At 35.2% G+C, this 20140-nt stretch overlaps 1 protein-coding gene across 1 annotated transcript; it reads left to right on the top strand.

Moving 5' to 3' along the window:
• The first annotated feature begins 131 nt into the window (after positions 1 to 131).
• Positions 132 to 20058, top strand: DYNC2LI1 (dynein cytoplasmic 2 light intermediate chain 1). The gene is made up of 13 exons (XM_057367661.1): positions 132 to 233; positions 1027 to 1147; positions 2299 to 2333; positions 2723 to 2792; positions 2874 to 2962; positions 5061 to 5247; positions 7698 to 7766; positions 9118 to 9195; positions 10679 to 10755; positions 11140 to 11210; positions 11646 to 11743; positions 12903 to 12995; positions 19487 to 20058. The coding sequence occupies exons 1-13, from the start codon at positions 184 to 186 to the stop codon at positions 19550 to 19552; spliced, it is 1104 nt and encodes a 367-aa protein (XP_057223644.1). The 5' UTR covers positions 132 to 183; the 3' UTR covers positions 19553 to 20058.
• Positions 20059 to 20140: the final 82 nt, after the last annotated feature.

The following is a 20140-nucleotide window of genomic DNA, read 5'->3' as shown; positions in this document are numbered from 1 at the left end:
CCCCACGCGGATCCTCTGTCTGTGGACGGCCSCGGGCAGGGCTGGGCCAAGCACGGGGTGGGAGCGGGGCGGGACCGGGGCCGAGCCGAGCGCGGAGCCGGCGGGGCGGGCCGGAGTGGGCCGGGAACACCGGGRCCGCCCCACCGCGGAACTACAGCTCCCGGCGTGCCCTGCGCCGTTCCCATGGCCACGGGCAGCCGGGCCCGCGCCCGCGTAGCCATGCCCAAGGCCAGGTACGGTGAGCCATGCCCGTGCTGGTGACGGGAAATTCMYCCCGCTGCCTTGSGGGGTAGGAGCCGGGGGCAGGGGASGACAGCCTGCAAAAGGGAGGGTGGGAAGGAAGGAGGGCTTAAAACGGGCCGTTTCGGCCTCTGCCCCGAACGCGACCGGGACTGGGGCAGGTAGGGTACGCTTGGCCCTTGTCTGGTTGCTGCTGTGAGCGACCTCGCATAAACAGGTGACCACGGTGAGCCTAAGCACGGGGAGCGCAGATCAGAGCCCTCCCGAGCCCRCCGGGCTCCTCCGCTGCCAGCGGCCGGGAATTGCCGGCTCCGGAGGCTGCCAGCCCCCACAGGGACCTGCGGAAAGCCGGACACGCCAGAAGAGCKTGTAAAGGTCTGCCCGGGGAGCTGCTGGAGTGACCGTCCCTGGAGGTGYTTMAGGAAAGCCTGGACGTGGCACTYGGTGGCGTTCGCTYACGGGTTGCACTCGGTGAACTCACGGGTCTTTTCCATCCTAATTGGTTCTGTGATTCTGTAATCAAACGTGCTCGAACAAAGCCTCGCTCTGCACAGCTGGAACTTTCCCCTTGTGCTCAGTTTGTGCCACAAATCGCGGCTGGGGTTACCTGAGGAATGTCACTTCAGCTGGYTGGGTTAGAAGTACTTCGAAAAGCAGAGGGCTGGTGATATGAAATAATAGTAATCCACACCACAGTAACTTTCATTTAGATATTTTCAGGAATTACAGTATAAAGTGTGTGTTTTCTCTAATTATTCTCTTCTCTCTTTGTTTTCTTTCAATTAGTGATACTTTGTGGGATCTTGCTATAGCTGAAGTGAAGAAGAGAGAAAACCCTAATGATGACGATGTCAGACCAGGGGAAGTCTGGGAAAAGTCAATATTATTTATGGGAAACAAAAMCGGGGTAATCCTAAATACTGTACAGTTCCACACTTTTCAGACATATTTTGAGTCAGGGAAAATATCTCTTATTTTCAGATGTTCACTTAATCTAAAAGACTTAATATGTCATGGTCTCATTCTACAGAGGGTGGATGTTCCAGAGTGTAAATTCACATTACAGTTAGGGTTATCAATGATGTGCTAATTTTTTGAGGTTTGGCTTCATCATTTTTTTAGAGTGACTGCCAGAAAKCATACTATTCTCTTTTAATTGTTTTCCCTTGTAAAGGTTTAACRGGTGAGAATCCAGTCTAAGTGCACTGATACCAGATTTGTTGGAGATAGAGGCCTTGACATGCTGCAGTGAATTGTGTCTGTATTATGTCACAACTATTTGAAAACATACCTTATCACCGAGTGTAAACTCATTATTCACTATGCCTAATGTTTTAACTGATTGCCCCTTTAGCTGGTCGCTGGTAATTACATATTTTTCTTCTCTTACCCTTTATTTATGAAGTTAATAAGGAAATACCTGCCTTTTTGATGAAATTAGTAATATTTTTCAAGAATACAATTTTTATTTTAGAAGGATCAGTGTTTGTGCAACCTGTTAATCAGCAATTTACGAAATACCTTTTCCAGAGAAAAYGGCTTTTCAGATTTACCACAAATTCACTGATTTTTGAGATAGGAAAGGATAGAAATGAAGTGCTAGCCCCTTCAGTGTGGCATGGTACTTAGTACCTGAATTTTAACAATGTAAAGACAATTTTTTCTGTATGTTTATTTGTATTTTAAGCWATCTTTTTGTTTCCATCTCAACAGTAATAATTCGATTCAATGGAAACCACACATTACATAAATGTTATTAGCAAATAAAACCTGTTTAACATTTTAAAAGACTTGGTCAAATTGATCACTAATGTCTAAGTTTAAGTAGTGTTCCTGTTACTGTATTTGTCATGTCTATTAGTTTATTCATATAATAATGGTAGTATAACTCGATTCTGATTGAAAACTGGACTTAAGTTTCCACTATAAGAAAACAAACAGTAACATGCATTTGCAGTTTTCTGGTACTTTATTACTGGAATGTTAAATTAGTTTGATTTAGTGACAAAACTTTATGCTTTAAAGACAGTACAGTTCTTGTTTGTTTTTAATTTCCAGGGAAAGACYACTATCATATTGAGGTGCCTTGAGAGGTATGTGTTATATATTTAAAAGCAGTTTTCAGCTGTAGATTAGAATTTTAGAATTTTACATAAACAATTATATTGTGTGATTATTCATAATATATGTATGCAGATGTGTTCTGTGACTGRTTGATCACTTATGGATGAACATATTTCCTTTCATTACTGCCTGTCTTGTGACCCTTTCAGTCCTTATCCAGTGTCAGCTGAAATTACCAAATGGATTGGTGCTGCTGCTTCTCTTGTCTTCAGTACCTGACACCTCCTATCTAAAAGTGTCCTCTCTGTACTGTATCTAAGCCAAATTTTGAACTAACTGATAATTATAATTTAGTAACCACAGAATCTACTACCTTTATTTAGAGGATCTTGACAAAATTAAGTTACTTTTCCTCTAGGGAAGAGTCTCCAAAGCCAACATTAGCCTTGGAATATACTTTTGGAAGAAGGGCAAGGAGGCACAATACAGTGAGTATAGAGAAAGTATAATTTACCATCTTTTATACATATACCCACACATAAAAATGACATAAAGAAACTCTCTTGCAGCCTAAAGATGTAGCTCATTTTTGGGAACTAGGTGGTGGAACCTCGTTAGCAGAACTCATTCGAATACCRATCACTTGCCACAACATAAGGTAAGTGTAAATATTACAATTCCAGACTTAATTTGAGCTTTCTTTTAAACATAAGTAAATCTCCAGACCTTGTATTTTTGTGAAAAACTCTTTCAAAGTGTAAGAACATTTATAGGGTTTTGCTGAAAATCATTATAGTACCATGATGCTTTGTTTTGGCCTTCCTTTTCATGCTTCTCTTCTAAATAAACAAGTTCTAAGTAATCTCAACAAAACAAAGTGGTAACATGAAGGGAGTAGATTGGCCTTAAGTAGATACAAGAAGAAATACAGAAAAGAGAAGACTTTTATCCTAGACATAATATCTTTATGCTTAGTGAAAGAACAAAAAGAATGACTTGGGGGCATATGAAAAATAAAATCTTGCTTCTTACTTCTGTAGCCAAACATAGATGGCTTTCTGTGATGTATAATATTTTAGAATAAAAAACAAGGGAAAGAACTGTGGCCAAAAAAGTCTCTTGGATTTTTGGGAAATGATCTCTTAATGAGAAGCTCATTTCCCAACAGAGGTGGCGTTTCCAAGAGGGACTCAAGCTATTGRAACTATTTGAAAACAAAAGGAAACRGGAATTTAGATCAAATTAAGAGAATGTAGTGAGAAAAATCCATTGAAGTAATGAATAGCATAGGAAGAAGAAATGCATGAAAAGTTGCATGAAGAAATGACAAGGTAATGGGGTATGCTTTTTTTGGAGTTTTTTTTTTGGTTAGGGAAGATGGGAGTTGAAACAGAGAAAAGGATCAAAAGATACGTTTTGTATTATGATGTACTGCTTTATAGTTCATTGGTATTGAGCTTTAACTTCTGTGGGGAAAAAAATATTTTTATCAGGTACATTTCCTACTGTTTTGACTATTGAGGTAATGTCCTTATGTGCTGAGACTAAGACAGAAGGAATAAAAATACAACATTTATGGCATGTGAAGCTCCTTATTTCTAGAAGAGCTTGGGAGAGAAGTGTAATTTTTCAGCCCTTGACTAAATTAAATTAATTGATCTCCAGCTCTATCAGTTTTTTCTTCCTTTTTTATGGATAAGGAATTTTCTGATGTGGATAATCTCAAGATTCTTTGCTGGGATGCCAGTGTTCTTTAAGAACAATTCACTTCTGTTCACAGGGCAATATTTTAACATGCTAGTAACAATTATACTACCATTTCAKCTTAAGTGTAAGTGCTTTTTGCTGGTTTTCTCATCATTGTAGTGAAGCAATTTGCTTATTTAAAAGTTCCATGAACTGTATCTAGTTTCATCAAGAGACTTTTCACCAGATTTTTAAACCCCACAGCATTTTAAAGTGAAATTGAGCACTCAGTTTGCTTCATAGCCTTTCTAATACCACTCTGGTCTGGAATTCCCTTTTTCGAGTYAGGCTGGAATGTGATAGAATGATTGCATCCATTCACATGACTGCATTTACAATGATCTTTACAATTGCACTTTAATGCAGCTGGTGTTTTGGGAGGCAGGGTTTTGGAAAGAGGGGAGTTCAGAYGTAAAACATTTCTCAGCAATAGTCCACCTTTAAAAGTCTGGTGATAGTAGCTAAGTATGTCATGAGTGCTCTTTTATCTTCCATTTATATTTCAGAAGACTTTTCTCATGCACCCATTTGAGGTTCCAACAAACTGTTGCAGTTCWTGACACAGAATATTGTCCTTAACCARGTTTTTTTCATTTCATATTAGAAARGAATAATGAAARTAGGGAGCTTCCTAATACAGGTAATATTTAGGAAAAATGCTAGCCTTTGGCTAACATTGGTTTGTCTGGGGTTGTAGGCTTATGAGACGGCTGGGATACATGACAGCAGAAATGCTCAATCATACAGGAAGAAGGAGTTACATGGGCTGAGGATATTTTCTTATTTTATTGCTTTGAAGAAATTGCTGGATGGAAAGCTGTCAAAATTATAGTTCTGAAGAAGAGACAAGGGAAGGGTTTCTTCAGAGTGCAGAATATCCCTAAAAACCATCTTGCTTTGCCATCAGATTTAATTCTGTCGTAGAAGTTACGTGCTCACATTTGCTCTACAGGTATGATTTTGTTTGAAAATGCTGATTGCCTCATGACCAAATAATGCYTATTTAATAGGTCATTTGCTGTAGTTCTGGTATTGGATCTGTCCAAACCTAATGAACTCTGGACTACTATGGAGACCCTTCTGCAGGTCACCAGGAACCACGTGAACAAAATTTTAACCAAACTAGAAAAGACAAACCCTGAAGTAGCTGCTGAAATTAAACAGAGAATGTGGAACGATCTGAAGAGGGATCACCCCGTAAGTTACTTCTAATATTTTCTCCAGATGTCACAGGCCTTTATACAGTTAAAGATAATGCTTTTGAAAATCATAAACAACTCTTTTAGATTTTTATGCATGACTGAAAATCCATTTGATGTAGATGAACCTGTTCACTGGAAAATTATAGCAATTTAATAAAAATTCAATAAGAGCAGAAACAAGGAAAGAAGGTTTCTTATATCTTTTTGTTAGATATCTAATGTGATTGTTATGGCATGTTACACCAATCAAAAGAAATAGTTTTAGAGTAGCAGTTTGCTTTTTTTCCCCCCTCATCTTTTTAAAATGAAGATGAAAACTAGAATGTACAAAAGTCATCTAGCAAGAGACTAGCTGAAGGTACAAATTTAAGCAAAGAATATAGTTATAACAGCCATCAACATGACTATATACTTTGCATTTATTTAAATGTCTATCACAAACTCAATGCCTTTTGATAATCTGACAACTAATTAAATTATAAAGTTTCAGAATGTTAACATCAGTCCTTTAAACATAATTGCTAACTAAATCTCTGGAAAAGCTAAACTAGATTATGCGCAATAGAAATGAAAAGTCATTGTGCATTAAACCTCTGCAAATGTTGTGTGTATATAATGCATAAATAAGTATTCAACAATTCAAAGACCTGGCTTACAAATCTAGTTACTGTAACTTCTATAAAATGCTTCAATACAGCAAATCTTATAGAGCTCAGGAATTTAAAAGTAACTCGACATGTATGAGAAAGCAACATATGCAGCACTCCGTAGATTTTGAGTTTGGGGTTTGATATTGGGATKATTAATTTGGTTTTTATTTTTAGAGAAGGTAATCACAAAAAGAAAACAGCTACATGCACACCTTAATTATGACCACAGTGTCAAGTTTTCATTTAGGGGCTTACATATCAGAAAACKGCAAGCTTACTAAAATAAAGAAAAWTAATAATGCTATTAATTGTTAAGAAAACTCCTTATTCTTGCCCTGTAGGAGACACAACTGTACCTTCTAAACTAGAATTTCTGTTTTGMTTCCATTATCGAAGACATCAATAATGCAAAAAAAATGTTTTATTTCTACTTGGTTCTCTTTTACTTTCATCATTGTTGAAAAAAAAAATTGTGTCAATTTTGTAAAAGAAAATACTTTTTATAGCCAAATTAAATGACAGTTTGTGGAGATTTTTACTTGYCTTTTAATGAATGAACATATTTTTATGATAAACAGGAGTCAATTAAATTCTTKTGGTTTTGAGGATTAGATATATTTCATTGGCCTGGCTAAAGAATTATTTGCTATGATGATAAATCATATCAATTGCAGACCTTGTTTAAAAAAGGCTGGATGCATCTAAAATACTACATGGTCAAAAGTTAATTCCATAGTTARAAGATGAATAGGATTCAATGTTAGTTTTAATGTTTCTGATGTTATCCCAAATTTTCCTCTTAGTTAAGAAACAAAATMTTTTTTCAGTTTTATATTTCATATACTCACTTTTTAAAGTTAAGATAGTTTTGCTCAAAGTTTTTGCTTTGACAGTGTATGAGTGAAGCCATTATTCTTCCTGTCCAAGGAGAGGATTTTCAATATGTGCAGCTTCTGTCATTTAAGCTCTCTGTGAAATAACTGGGTTTAGGAGGGAGCAGTTGGACCAACCTCTGCTCCTCTGCTACAAGACATCTCTCTTCCACTGCTGAAACCAAATCAGCTTGAATAAATATTTGCTTGAACACATGAGGGRATTATCTTATTTCATATGGACTACAGCAAAACCTTCCAGATCACTTGAGAATTCTTATAATTCACTTTAATGCACATTAAAACTTTTATTCCAAGTTACTAATTTAGCAGTTAAGTCTACACCACTCTTGGGCCTGATTTCCTCCATGATTCACATTTTCATGATTGTTGGATGATGTTTCCTCTTTGTGCTGATATCAAATATTTCAAATTCACATTAAATATTGTTTAAGTGTTWGAAAAGCATAATGTGGTGAGGATAAATGGGTGAAACAAGCAAATCACTCCACTTRTGTTTCTTCAGATTTTGTCTGTATTCTTTCAGATTTTGTCCAAGAAGGGTGAATGTGTCAAARAGCCAGCTCTATTAAACCAATCTGGCAGGTTTTCTGTGAACACATGAGGTTTTTCCTCTCCTCCTTTCCCATCTAATGTTGGAGCTGGAATGTAYAGTGTAAGAGCCCTCTTATGTCAGTAAGTGTTCCGACTGCTCAGAGGGATTACTTTCTGACCATTTRTGATAGAAGTGGTAAAGTGGTAGAATATATATATGCATTTTGCATTAAAGTTGATTAATCTACTTTRTGGTTTGGAAAACTTTGTCTTCTGTGAATTAATTTTAACCCCTTTCAGTTGCTTTAACAGTTGCAATCTTCTACAGTTTATTTACAGTGCTTAACTGTCCTGTATCTCTTTAATAGGATTATGCATTAGTTGACCCTTTTCCAATACCCATGGTGATAATTGGAAGCAAATATGATATTTTTCATGTAAGTAAAACTTAGGTACATTTTTAGTAATCAAAATATTGCCAGTAAATAYATACTAAAATTCCAGTAATATAATAGTAATCTTTTGAATTAAAGTATAGCCAGTCAGCTTTCTATCACAAAAAAAAAACCCCAAACAACTTCCATACAACAGCATGAAGGAAGACATACTGTCATTCCTTCACAAAGCACCCCTAAACTGATGATTTTTGGGATGTACTTAGAAAATGTTGAGACAGAGTTGCTGCAGACCAAAAAGGAAAGAAAAARAAATTTATATATTGATGATTTCCTTTTATGAGAGAAATCCAGCTCCATGTGTCCCTTTTGACAGCAGCTGCAAGTTTATGGTAGTGAAAGWGGGGTGTATCTCAAGTCAGCTGAGCAGAGTTTTTTGGTAGTTGTGGCAACACAAACAGTAAACTATCATTTCAATCTATAACTTCTTTTAAAAGTACTTCCTAAGTTTCTAGAGACAAGTGAGTAATTGCATCTTTTATGGAGGAGAGGAAAGAAATGTCATGGTACTGCTGGATTCTCTCCCAGGAMATAAAAGACCCAAACAAATGCATACTCACAGCACTTGATCATGAGAAATTAGGACAGTATGGTTGATTTTCAGCAGTYGTGCTTTTCTGTGCTTCTCTGCACGACTACAAAGTGCATTGATACCTGCCTGACTCTGAGTTACTTAATTCTTTATTRATAAGTACTTGCCTCCTCTCATACCAAAGCTTTATGCTGAGCCATGACCTCCTTAAATGCCTCTCAGGAAATAAGGACAAAATGACAGCCTGATTCSTTTGGGGGTCTATGGATTAACTCCTGCAGGCTTCACTGGGACCATGTTTTCACCCATTTCATCCAGGGAAGGCTGTCTGTATGATCTTAGATTAAAGAAACATGGATAAAAAGGTATTTGCATGCACCTTTCAAATCTTGCAGGTATTAGAATTTAGAGAGCATATGCCCAAAGATTTACTGAAATATTTTCATGAAAAGAAAAAAAAAATCTTTTTTTTTTTTATAGAGGCAGCATTTCTACTTTTGAAAAGTTAAAAATCAAACAAATAAATTGAAAATTAAATATGCATTCCAATTAAAAACTTTTCCTGGACTAACATAATGCCCGAATTAGGCTCCCTCTGTAAAAAAGAAACAAAGAGAAATTGTGACATTTCTTTTCAGAGTAGGCTGTTACTGATTCTGTCTTAAGATATAATTATGCTGACAGCTGAAAGGCTTATATATTGTAGCTTAAGTGCATTGCAGTTTATAAAAAAAAAGAAAGTTCTAACTGTAATATTTTGGATTTTTTTCTTAATCGATGTTCCAATATCAACTTTTTCAGGAGTTCGACTCTGAAATGAGGAAAATAATAAGCAAGACACTTCGATTTGTTTCACATTATCATGGAGCATCATTAGTGGTGTGTATATTCACTTTTTATTTAAGGATAGAGAAGATGAACAATATTTCTGTTGCAAAACAATATTTTAAAAAACAGAAATGTAAAACTCCTACAGAAAGTGGGATTTTATTGGTTTTACAGCAGTGTTCTTCATGAACAAATCACAATACTGACAGGGGATGGATGGACATGCCTTGTGAACAAACTACACAATTCCCAGTGTCAACAAAACCTAAATAAAAATAGTTATCTCTTAGCCAGCTTAGTTCCTGCATTGAGTTTACTGCACGTTGGCAAATTTTTTTTGTACCATAAAGGAGAAGGGGCAAAAGTGATTGTCTTAGATTGAATTAGAATGGGCGTTTTGGTAGAAGAATGAACTTARATCAAGTGACCCAGCTTTGGGAGCTTTAAAATCAAGGGCTCATTTCCACAGCAGTTTATGTATACCAGATCACTACGCTTAGGGTGTTGAAGAAGAAAGAAGGGCTTCCTTACTGTAGTGAGTAGAAAGATATCAACATAAGGACAATGAAGTATTTATGTGGGTATATTAATTGATTTTAGTTTGTCAGGTCATCCTCTGAGTAAAGACAAAAACATGCAYGCAGAGATTCACAGTCCAAGAACACTACCTCTTGGATTCACTGTGCATCAGAAGATGGGTCTAATTGTATCAACTATCATTTATGTAATAAATAATATTTAATAGTAGCTTAATGATTATCAAAACAACTAATGTTTACTCTAAATCCTTAAAATCCCAGCCTGTCCTTTTGCGTCCATGTAAACCTTTTTCACTCTGACACATGAATTTGTCTTTTGTTAACAGAATACAACTGTCTTGGTAGGGGTTTTTTTAAGTATTTAAGTATTATTGTAATTAAAACTAGAATACTAAAACTCCTTGGCTGCTAAATCCTGATTGTCATTGAAATAAGTGGGAGAAACATAATTTTCCACAGCAGGGATCCGACTTCTTTCTCAAAGACATGAATCTGTTAGGATACAAAAGCCCTTAGACAGGAACAAGCATGTAGTTTGAGAATATATTCTGAGATCTGCTTTCTGACAAGTCCGTACTATTCTGCCACTTTGAAGCTGCTTTTATAACAATTATATAGTTATTCATCACATTTCTAAATGTTTATGGTATTCTGTATAGTTTTTAATGTAATTTAAAATCTTAACTTAGTCTTAGGCAAAAATTTGTCTCTYAGTGTGCACCTTTCAAAAGTTTTGAATCAGTATTTTAAAACATTCTTTTTATTTATGCTACTTTTTCATTTAATATTTCTTGATCTATATATTCAGTAACAAATACATTCATGTTTTTGAAAGGGAAGGTGAGTTTTTTATTCTAGTCAATTCAGTGAACATATGCCAGATTTATTGGGGTCAGGGTTTAATTAGCAAGGCTCTATCCTCTTTGTAAATGGYAAAATGTAATGTATCTATGATGGAAGTTCATAATGTATATTTTGTTTTCTGATTCATTTAGTTTACCAGTAAATCTGAGGCTCTCCTGCTGAAAGCCCGTGCTCTTATTAATCACTTGGCATTTGGCTACGATAAAAGGTAGTGTCATTGTTCAACTATTAAATGTCTTAAAAATTATTAAATGTAYTAAAATTATTACATTTTAGGCTCAGAGCCTAAAATTACTTTTTWAAAAATATTTTAATAATAAAAACTCTTCTTAAGTATGATGTCTGAAATATTTTTGTTCATGGACGTGGACCCGTGACTCAGCTGCCCATCTCTGCTAAGGACAGCAACACCTCCTTGGTTTTGATCCTCAAACTGATTAATTAAAAATGTGGTTACCACTGGAACTGAGAATTTTTTTGTTTACATGAATTTATATGCAAACCCCAGTAAGACTCTAGTCTTAGCTAGAATTATGTCTTTTTTTTTTTAATTGCTAAATGCTCACTTGATAAATTTTCTTTTTCTTTTTAGCAAGTCTATGTCAGTGGATCCCAGCAAACCTCTCTTTATACCAGCAGGCCTGGATTCCATGAGCCAAATAGGTTAGAACATTTCCTGTTCATTGTGTTTGCTGCTTAATTGTTTTGAAAACAATTAAAACATTTTAAGCAAATAAATAAATTACAGCTCATCAGTGTCAATTTTAACACATTATTGAAGGAACTGGCTTATAGATTTTAAAATCATGATTCAGTATATTACTGAGAATTACTTGTACAGGTTTGTTAGGTAGTTTAAAGAAGTCTCTGGACTATGTAAAATAGTAAAGAACCAATAAGCTTAGATGTGAAAGAAAATATAATACACAAAACCTCTTAGCCCATTTCATGGTAGGAGATCAATGTTATTTTCAAACTTGTTACAGCTTGTCAGTGTAGAAGGTAAAATACCAAATTACATGGACCATATGCAAAATCATTCTACGATTTATGTTGTTATGACAACATGCTTATCTTATGTTGTGCTGTGATCCTCAGGACCACCACCTGCACCTGACAGTGATCTGGGGAAGATGCGTGCCAACACGCCTTTGGAACTATGGAAAAAAGTATTTGAGAAAACATTTCCACCCAAGGTAGGGATGCACATGCCACACACAGAGCTGCTTTTCTCACAGAATAGTAGGAATGTGCCTACTCATTTYTGCCAGTCCACTGACTGGCATTTCAGTCTCTCTTAGAAGTTCTCTTTAATACATTTTTAAGAYAAAGATTTGTATGTAGTGGTGCTTCTGCATCTTCAGTTAGCTTCCTACACTGAGAAATTATGAAAGATGCTGTTCTCAGTATAATATGCCCCAACATGATAAAGACTAAGCCTTTCAGAAATATACAGAAATGTTATTTTTCATGTTAGTTTTTCTCATCACCTCTGAAACCACAATAAACAAGTGTTTCCTGCACTCACCCCTCCAAGTAATTCCTGAACTTCCGCTGAAACAGCTGGAGAGCTGCATACACTTCTTGTCTTGCAAGCTCCATCTGTGTTCATTGGAGCATCAGTCTAATTAAAGATTTTAACATTTGCCAGATAGATTCACAGTCTCCTGTTTTGGTACCACAGTAGGCTTTCAAACTTTGAAGTTGTTTCTATGCATTGTATATTTTGTTTTCCACTGCTTCATCCAACAAGTAGAATTCTGCTTTATTCCATCATTGGTATTATTGCCTTCTTGCTACTTTCCCTTTGATACAAATTAGGAGAAACATGCAGGATGATATTTTTAAAAAATGTCATTATTTGATAGTTTTTCTTACTATTAGTATATTTGCTTCTCTGGAATTCAAGTTATAGTTCACTCAAGTTTGGAAACGAAAATTCAGATATTTGGCAAAGTTAATAATCAGTTTCTCAGTTATTCAGGTAATGCTCTGATAACCAGAACCAAATTCTAGTCATGAGTATAAAATACTTTAGCAAGAGCAACCTCAAGTGGGCCCAAATGTCACAGATGAGAAAGAGTATTTTCCTTTTGAGGCTCAAGAATAATAACAACTACCAAATAAAAATATTTTCTATCCTTTAAATCTAGCTGCACTATTACTTCCTCATCATTTTACTGAGAGAACAGCTTTTTTTTTTAAATCTGTGTCCTGTAGCAGAAAATCRTTCCATAAATGCAAGCTTTTAATAAAATTGTATTAAAAGCAAATATATTTACTTCTATGGTGTGGCATTTTCTTATTTAAAGAASATAAATTCTATAATTTGGGGTTTTATCTTTTTTCCTTTAGAGTTTCCGTGATTTACAAGATACCAAGGACCCTGCTCAGGATAGTCAATATGCYGAGTATGAAGTTGATGTCATGAGAGCTCAGAAAAACCAGGTGTGTGGTAGTTCTTCAATTGCTGCTCACAGTCAGGTATTCCTGAACCACCAGCACTGCTAAACTAATAGCATAATACCTCCTCTTTTTGCCTTTAAATAACTTCAGTTTAGGATTTCAGTTTAGTAGTTGGTTGTGAGTTTTTTTCCATTGTTAGGTACTAAGCCAGTGGACCATTGCTAGATCTCAAAGTTTTGTCTCATAGTTTCTTTAGAAATTAACAATTCCAATTTTCCCTCTTTTTTCTAGAATTACTTCACCAAAATAATCTTGAAGCAAAACTTGGAAGCTTCCTTGACAGTAATTTCCTCATTTCTTCACCCTGTACTCTCATTTGTATTGACTAACAGAAAGTGTAGGAAGCGGTATCAAGGTCTGGGCTGGAGACTGTTTACTTCTGTCTTCCTCCTTCAAAATGTATTTAAAGTGGAGAGATACAGATGATAACATTTCTACCTCGAATTTGCAGGCTATGTACACTTTATCTTAAGCAGCATGAATGGAATTGTTCCATTCACACAGTAATATGTGGCATAACCTTGAATTCCAGGAAAGACCTTTAGTGGGGAAAGGGTCTTCAATTTTTTTATTATACATTTTAAAGTTTTTCTGCCTTTYTCTAGATTAGCTGGGAATTAATTTTATAGAAAAATGCTGTGGCTAACTAGATGAAGGTCAAAGCATTGCCTTATAGCTATCAGTATATAACACCACCTGAGTAGCAGTTCTGTATATAACAGTCTTCATCAGTATYATAGACATGGGGCTGTTAAAATCAATCCAAGATTTATCCAAAGAATAAAGAAATTTCAAAAATCCCCTGCAGCCTTTGAACTTGCACATTACTTGTAATATCGTGTTAATGTGGGTGTCAGTTCTGAATTTGTGTCACATCAAGAAGTCTTAGAAATGATTAAAATTTGTAAAGCATGCTGCTTTTGGAATTTATAAAACAAATATAGGCAGTATAACTACATATCTCAAAATAACTGTGTAGTGTACTAGGTTTGCTATTTTTAGAAAATGTGTTCCAAAAGAAGATACTGGTATGCATTGATTAAATCATACACAAAATTATTAATTTTTGTTTTTAAACAATAGAGACAGGCTTTTAGAATCTTAATCTGTTCAAGGGCATTGCAAACCAAAGTAGCTTTTTTTTGTTGGACTACTACAAGTAATTTGAGCATTAAAGAGAAAATTACTTTTGTTATCTGCAGTTATTTCCTAAGTTTCTGTCACAAAGTTTAATTTTTACAAGATTATTTGCACATTATTAAAATGTTTTATACTCCAATAATTTGAAATGCACCAAGATACAAATATACATCTAAAAGAAAAGAACTCTCTAGTTCCAGTGTTCCTTGAAGTGTCTTTCTATTTTCCAGTTCAATGAAAAGCAGCACAAAAGTCTTATTTTTAAAGCAACTTCTAAATTTGATCAAATGTCTGACATTCTTTATAAAGTCTCATGGTATCTGAAGTGTAGGAGGACCAATATATATTAAGGTGGGCAATATGGAACATGTTGCTACTGATATTATGGGACATAACGCAAAATGGAAAGTTTCATGTGATGACAGTGAATGTGTTCATGTTATCATTTTTCTCGGTTACTTTCGGTTAATTAATGTTACTTTGGACTCCAGGTAATAACCTGTTTGCTTGTTTATCTGRAAGATAAGCTTTAAAAGAAAATTAAGTGCAAAACCAGCAAGGGAAGCAAAATGCAGCCCTTGTCACTGCATCTGATAGACGAACCAGCAATACCTGACTGACTCAAGCTTGGTCAGGACTGCTTGATAATACTGTAATAGATTTATAGATAACTCTGGCAATACAAGACTTAAATCAATCATTTCCAACTTTGTAATTTTAGCTGAAGGGTTTGCCTGCGTTTTAGCAGAGTAAAAGGTTGACTTCTTGAATATAAAATAAGAAAATGGGTTTTTTTTTTAAGTACAGAATCAAGAAAATCCCTGACTCCCATATACAACCTATCACACAGCATTTTTCTGAGATGCTTTTTAGCTGTTGAATTTAGAGTCCAGCTCATCAGYATTTTGCCACCACTGTTTTCTTTTACACCAGATTATTTTTCCTCCTTAATATTTTCAGAGTTAACCATGATACATATCACTCTTCCTGAACATTTTTGCTCTGGAAAGCTCTCTCAGGCTGTCTTTTCCTCACTGTGCCCTTCTTCAAGATGTCTTTCTCAACTGTGTTTCTTCAGAATTCTTTCCACAGTTCTTGCCCCATAGCCATACATAGAACAGGTTTATATCAAATACTGCTATTGGAATTGTTTACTGCTTTTTCTGTAATTGGAATTGTTTCTGCTTTTCTCTGTAGTTAAGCTCTGAGAGAGAATACAGCACCAGAGACTGTTTTGAAATTTACATTTCTAATGTAATTCTAGCAGATTTTCTCCAGGAATTACTGGGATTTTGTGGTTTTTGCAGAGCTTTTAAGAATCAAGGAAAATATTTATTTTGCATAGTTATTACACCTTAAATGTTTAGGTTTTGGTTAATTTTTCATACATAAACCACATGGCAAACTTGTCATCCTCTAYCCATTCCTTATAAGCTTTTTTGGCTTTTCATACTTTCAGGACACCTTATTTTGGTTTTTTGGTACACACATAACTTGAATAAGAGTGAGATCTTTTAAAATAATATTGCTGATTAGAGCTACACATATACACCTGCATCTATGARCACYGATAGGRAGCATGAAAGTCTTGTTTTTTAGTTCCTTCTAAATGTTTGTGGAAGTGAGATGGCACATGGGAATGTCTGCTCTCTTTCCTTTAGAAATGCTCTCTACAGCAGAGGTGTTTTTTCAAAGGTTTCTTCTTTTACCTTTACCTTTTTAAAAGGTTTTCTTTGTTTCTTTTTATGCCTTCACTGCGAAAACTCAAAATAAGTAAACCTTTTGATCTGGACATTTGACTCCAGCTTCATACATTGATGCAACTGATAAAAGCTAAATTTGAACTCAAAGAACAGGAGAACCTCCTACTCAAGTACTTCATAAGTCATGCAGTGCCTAAGTTCACATCTGGTCCTTTGATCCTTGTTACACAGAGCTATTACTTAGGGATTRGTGCCAATTTTAGCAGTAGCCTCATGCCATGAATGACTCCAAAAAAAAATAAAAACAAAAAAACACCACCAGATGCCTGGTGCCATTTGGTGTCAGCTAACAAGAAGTCATGGAAACAGATCTTAACAAACAGGGGTGTAACTGTTAAGATTTTTAAAAGTTAGAAATGCAGAAGATTCTACATCTCACTAGGAAGAATAGTTGCATTCCCCCTAAAATTGCAACCATGTCACTCACAACCAGATGTCACCTCCATGTCAGATCTGCAGCTGAGATGGGGGACTKTGTTGGCCAACAGAATGAGAGCCATATTTTTCAGCCAACTCTGCTGACATGAACATATTTCTGAACTTCAGGAGACCATTTCAGTCTCATTCCACAAAAYATTTCATACTGTGCCATGAAGCCACTTGGTCACACCAGTGTTACTGGGCAGAGAATTATAACAGACACCTACCTTAATCTAGGTAACAGAGTAGCACTGCCTTTTATTTTCTCCAGAGCAGAAGATCTGTTTTCATAACGTGGAGAAAAATTTATTTCGGATGTTTGCTCAGCTGCCAAGAATGCCAATCACATGAAAGCATGTCCAAAYGGGTTAAAAAGATTTCATTTTTAAACCAAATTAAAGAACATTATTAGAGCACTGTTATTAAATTTTCTACTGAAGTTTGTGTGCTTAAGATTTTTAATTAACGTTTCAGTACTTGGTTGCTTTTACCAYGTTCCAGATTGAGGGTAGTTCCAGTAAGAAACTGCATGGAAAGTTAAAGACRTATCAGTCACTCAGAACAGAGGAAATGCAACAATTAAGGCTTTTCCAACAATCTTAATTTTYCCTTCTTGTTTGTAGACATTATAGTATTGTCTTTAATTGCATGATCATATACTATTTTGCTGATGTCTCACTTCAATTGTTCAGCATTTCTTTTCATCATCCTTATTCTTTATRTACCTTATTTTTCAACCTGCCATTCAGACACTTCAATGAACACAAAAGTATTAATTTTTTTTTTCTCTGAGTGTGTGTGGTAATGTTATCTTATCTGAGTGTCTCACAAACATCAGTTAAGTCTTTCTTCCCAATCCCTTTATGAGATTAGGTGTGATCTTCCCCATCTGACAGATGAAGAATTTACAGAAACACAGAAGTACAGAAGCATTAAATTAAAAAAAAAAATTAAACCCACTTTATGCCAGTGTTGAGACATCTGTGATAAGCTAGCTCTAATAATGTTTAAAGCATTCAGAGCACATTTAAAGCACATTTAAATTGCAATTATTTTTACTTTGTATTTCTGATCTCTGCCCCCTACACTTGTACCCACAAAACAAAAATAGCATAATGCTAGGATGAAGATTTTGGCATACTTTTGAGATATATTCTTTTGTAGGATCTTCTTTCACTTAGGAGAGATGATCTCTTAGCAGACTGTATCTATCATTAGTCTGTTCTAGAATTCTGCTCATGTTTGCAGTATAGAATTTCCTGTTCATAAAGGAGCCCTTTTTCAAGAGGGTCTCCATGGTGATCTTTAAGCAGTATTTTAAAGAATTTTGCATTACTTTTCTGATTTATGGGGATGTATTTTGCTTTCTGTTTTGCACATAAGGTAAGTGTACTTCCCTGACAATCTCTGAATCACTGAAATTTGTTAAAAGGTTAATTTTTTCTAAATATCTTCCATTTAATTATTTTTTCTTTTTCTTACATTTCCCACTGTTTGAATATTAGCCTTACTTGGACACACCTCCAAAATTCATAGTTCTRATTTTGTTCTGTACTCCTATGTGTAGTGGAGTAGCCATACAGTTTTAATATATGTAATTGACAATTTGCTTTTTTGTATTGTTTTGAATTGCCTTTACTCTGAATTGCTGCCCAGACCAGCTAAACTTACAGCAGAATGAATTCTGCTGAATTATCTACCTCTTTCTTGAAAGATAAATCTGACTAGCTAAACTTACAGCAAAATGAATTCTGCTAAATGATCTACCTCTTTCTTGAAAGATAAATCTGCAAGGCTAATTATTTAGCCAACACCTGTAGACATGACTCCCAGATGGTACTGTCATTGCATGTAAAACTTTGCTATCTAATTTTAYCTGTTCCTGAAGCATTTGAGAAAGTTTTAAATTGAAATTACTTAGCATAAAGCAGCTTACACRTACTCCTTAAAATATCACAGTATTCTTTCTATTCCTAACTACTGACAGTTTCCAACAGTTCAGTACGTTCCAAGATCATAATTACTTTATATTAATAATGTGGGAGTGAAAATACAGAATAAGGACCAGCTTAGAGATAGAACAGTTCAGTAGTATGGAGTTGTAGCTACAGCAGCTTACTGGATTTAGTCTAGACACAATATGTTCTGTGTCAGTCACCTGTGGAGTTACTTAACAGTAGACTAACAGTAGACTCCTAACACCATCAGGAAGAATGTGCACTAACTAAAAATGTTCTCACTGCTCATACAGCTGGGGTGCTTTCTGAAAACTCTGCACCTCTGACAAAGCTGCTGAAGTTACTTCCAAGAGAAAATTCTATTTACTATTTCCATACAATCTTAAAATGATGATTGCTTTGTGGTTCTGCCCTTTAATTTCTTCTTCCCTTTGTGCACTGGATTGATAGTTAATACTTCTGTCAAATTCACCAGGTGTGAATTTTCTTATTTTTGTCACTTCTAGCACCTGCATGCCTACAGCAAAACCTCCCTTWAAGTCCATTCTATTAAAATCAAAATAATAATTGTAAACCACGTCCACTTTTGAAGGTCTTTGCTACATTTATACTAAGTACTGGTTTATGTCCACCTCTTTCCTAATCTAAGTAAGATAAGGTGAGGTTTTTTTTGTCTTGCAAGCAGTTCATGGTTYGATCTGACACTACCTCATTAGAGCATCTTCTTCCTCTAAATATACTGGAAACCTGACTCTTGAATGAAAAGCAGTCATAATGCTTCCTAAATCAGTTTTTTTTTCTTTTCTGACAAAATCCTTCAGAAATTATTCCTGATAGTACACACCACTACAAAAAATTCAGCAGAAGAAACTGTTGGATGGTAATAGTGCTAGAATCTTCTGTTATAGGCATCAGTGTTCCCAGTAGCATACCTGGCTGAGATTAGGTCATTTGTTTACCTTGCTAGCACTTCATTGATCTCAAGTATAGCAAAATGTAGCTCCCTACATAAGAGCAAATGTGGCAAAAGTAATAGCGCTTTTARGATAATTTCATTAAATATAAAACTATAGTACATTTTTTCTACAGTGAAAAGTGGTTTTATATACATACATTTCCCAATTAAGCATCTGAAGTTTCTCATAACTTTTAGTCATGAGAAGATTAATATGTATTTATGTTTCCCTTTTAGGAACTTGAACAATACAAAAGAAATGCCTCTAAATCCTGGAAAGAAATGGATTTTGACTCCGACTGATAAACTGGTATAGATGTTTTCAGTTTATCACCATTTTCTAAATTATTTTTATATTTTTTACATTACATTAACAATTTCATCAGATGCAGCTGAAAATATGTAATATCAAACTACAAAACTAGTATTTATTCAGCATCCCTATTGTTATTTTTCGTAAAAGGAGCTGTTTATTCACTCAGTCCAAATTTGTTTATCTTGGCACTGGCAGAGAGTTTTAAAGTGGGGAGAAAGGAAGTCTAGATTGCACACAGATGGGTTTRTGTATGAAGACTGGCGTTAGTCAGTTCTACCTATTTTATAACACATTGTTTAGTTTATTTTTGATTATTTCTACCCTAGGCAGATATTTAAATATAAACAAGCTTTCCCACCAAAAATAAGAAAGTAGTGTGCTAGGCATCGTTTTGTAGTTCAGAACCAAAGCTTAAAAACTACTGCATAATTGTTGGATATATTTGAATAAATAAATAAAATGAAAACTGGCAGAATAAAGTGGAGTTAAAACTATTTTTGACCTGAGTTCCGAAGTGTGCTTTCTCTCTGTTTCAGAATCATATCGTTTAATACAGGAATTATTTCTYGCAGTGT

This window comes from Malurus melanocephalus, unplaced genomic scaffold (assembly GCF_030028575.1).
Source record: "Malurus melanocephalus ecotype Western Australia unplaced genomic scaffold, MMel_1.1 scaffold_82, whole genome shotgun sequence".
NCBI lineage: Eukaryota > Metazoa > Chordata > Aves > Passeriformes > Maluridae > Malurus > Malurus melanocephalus.
The sequence above is the reverse complement of the archived record's forward strand: the minus strand, read 5'-3'. Positions and strand labels throughout refer to the sequence as shown.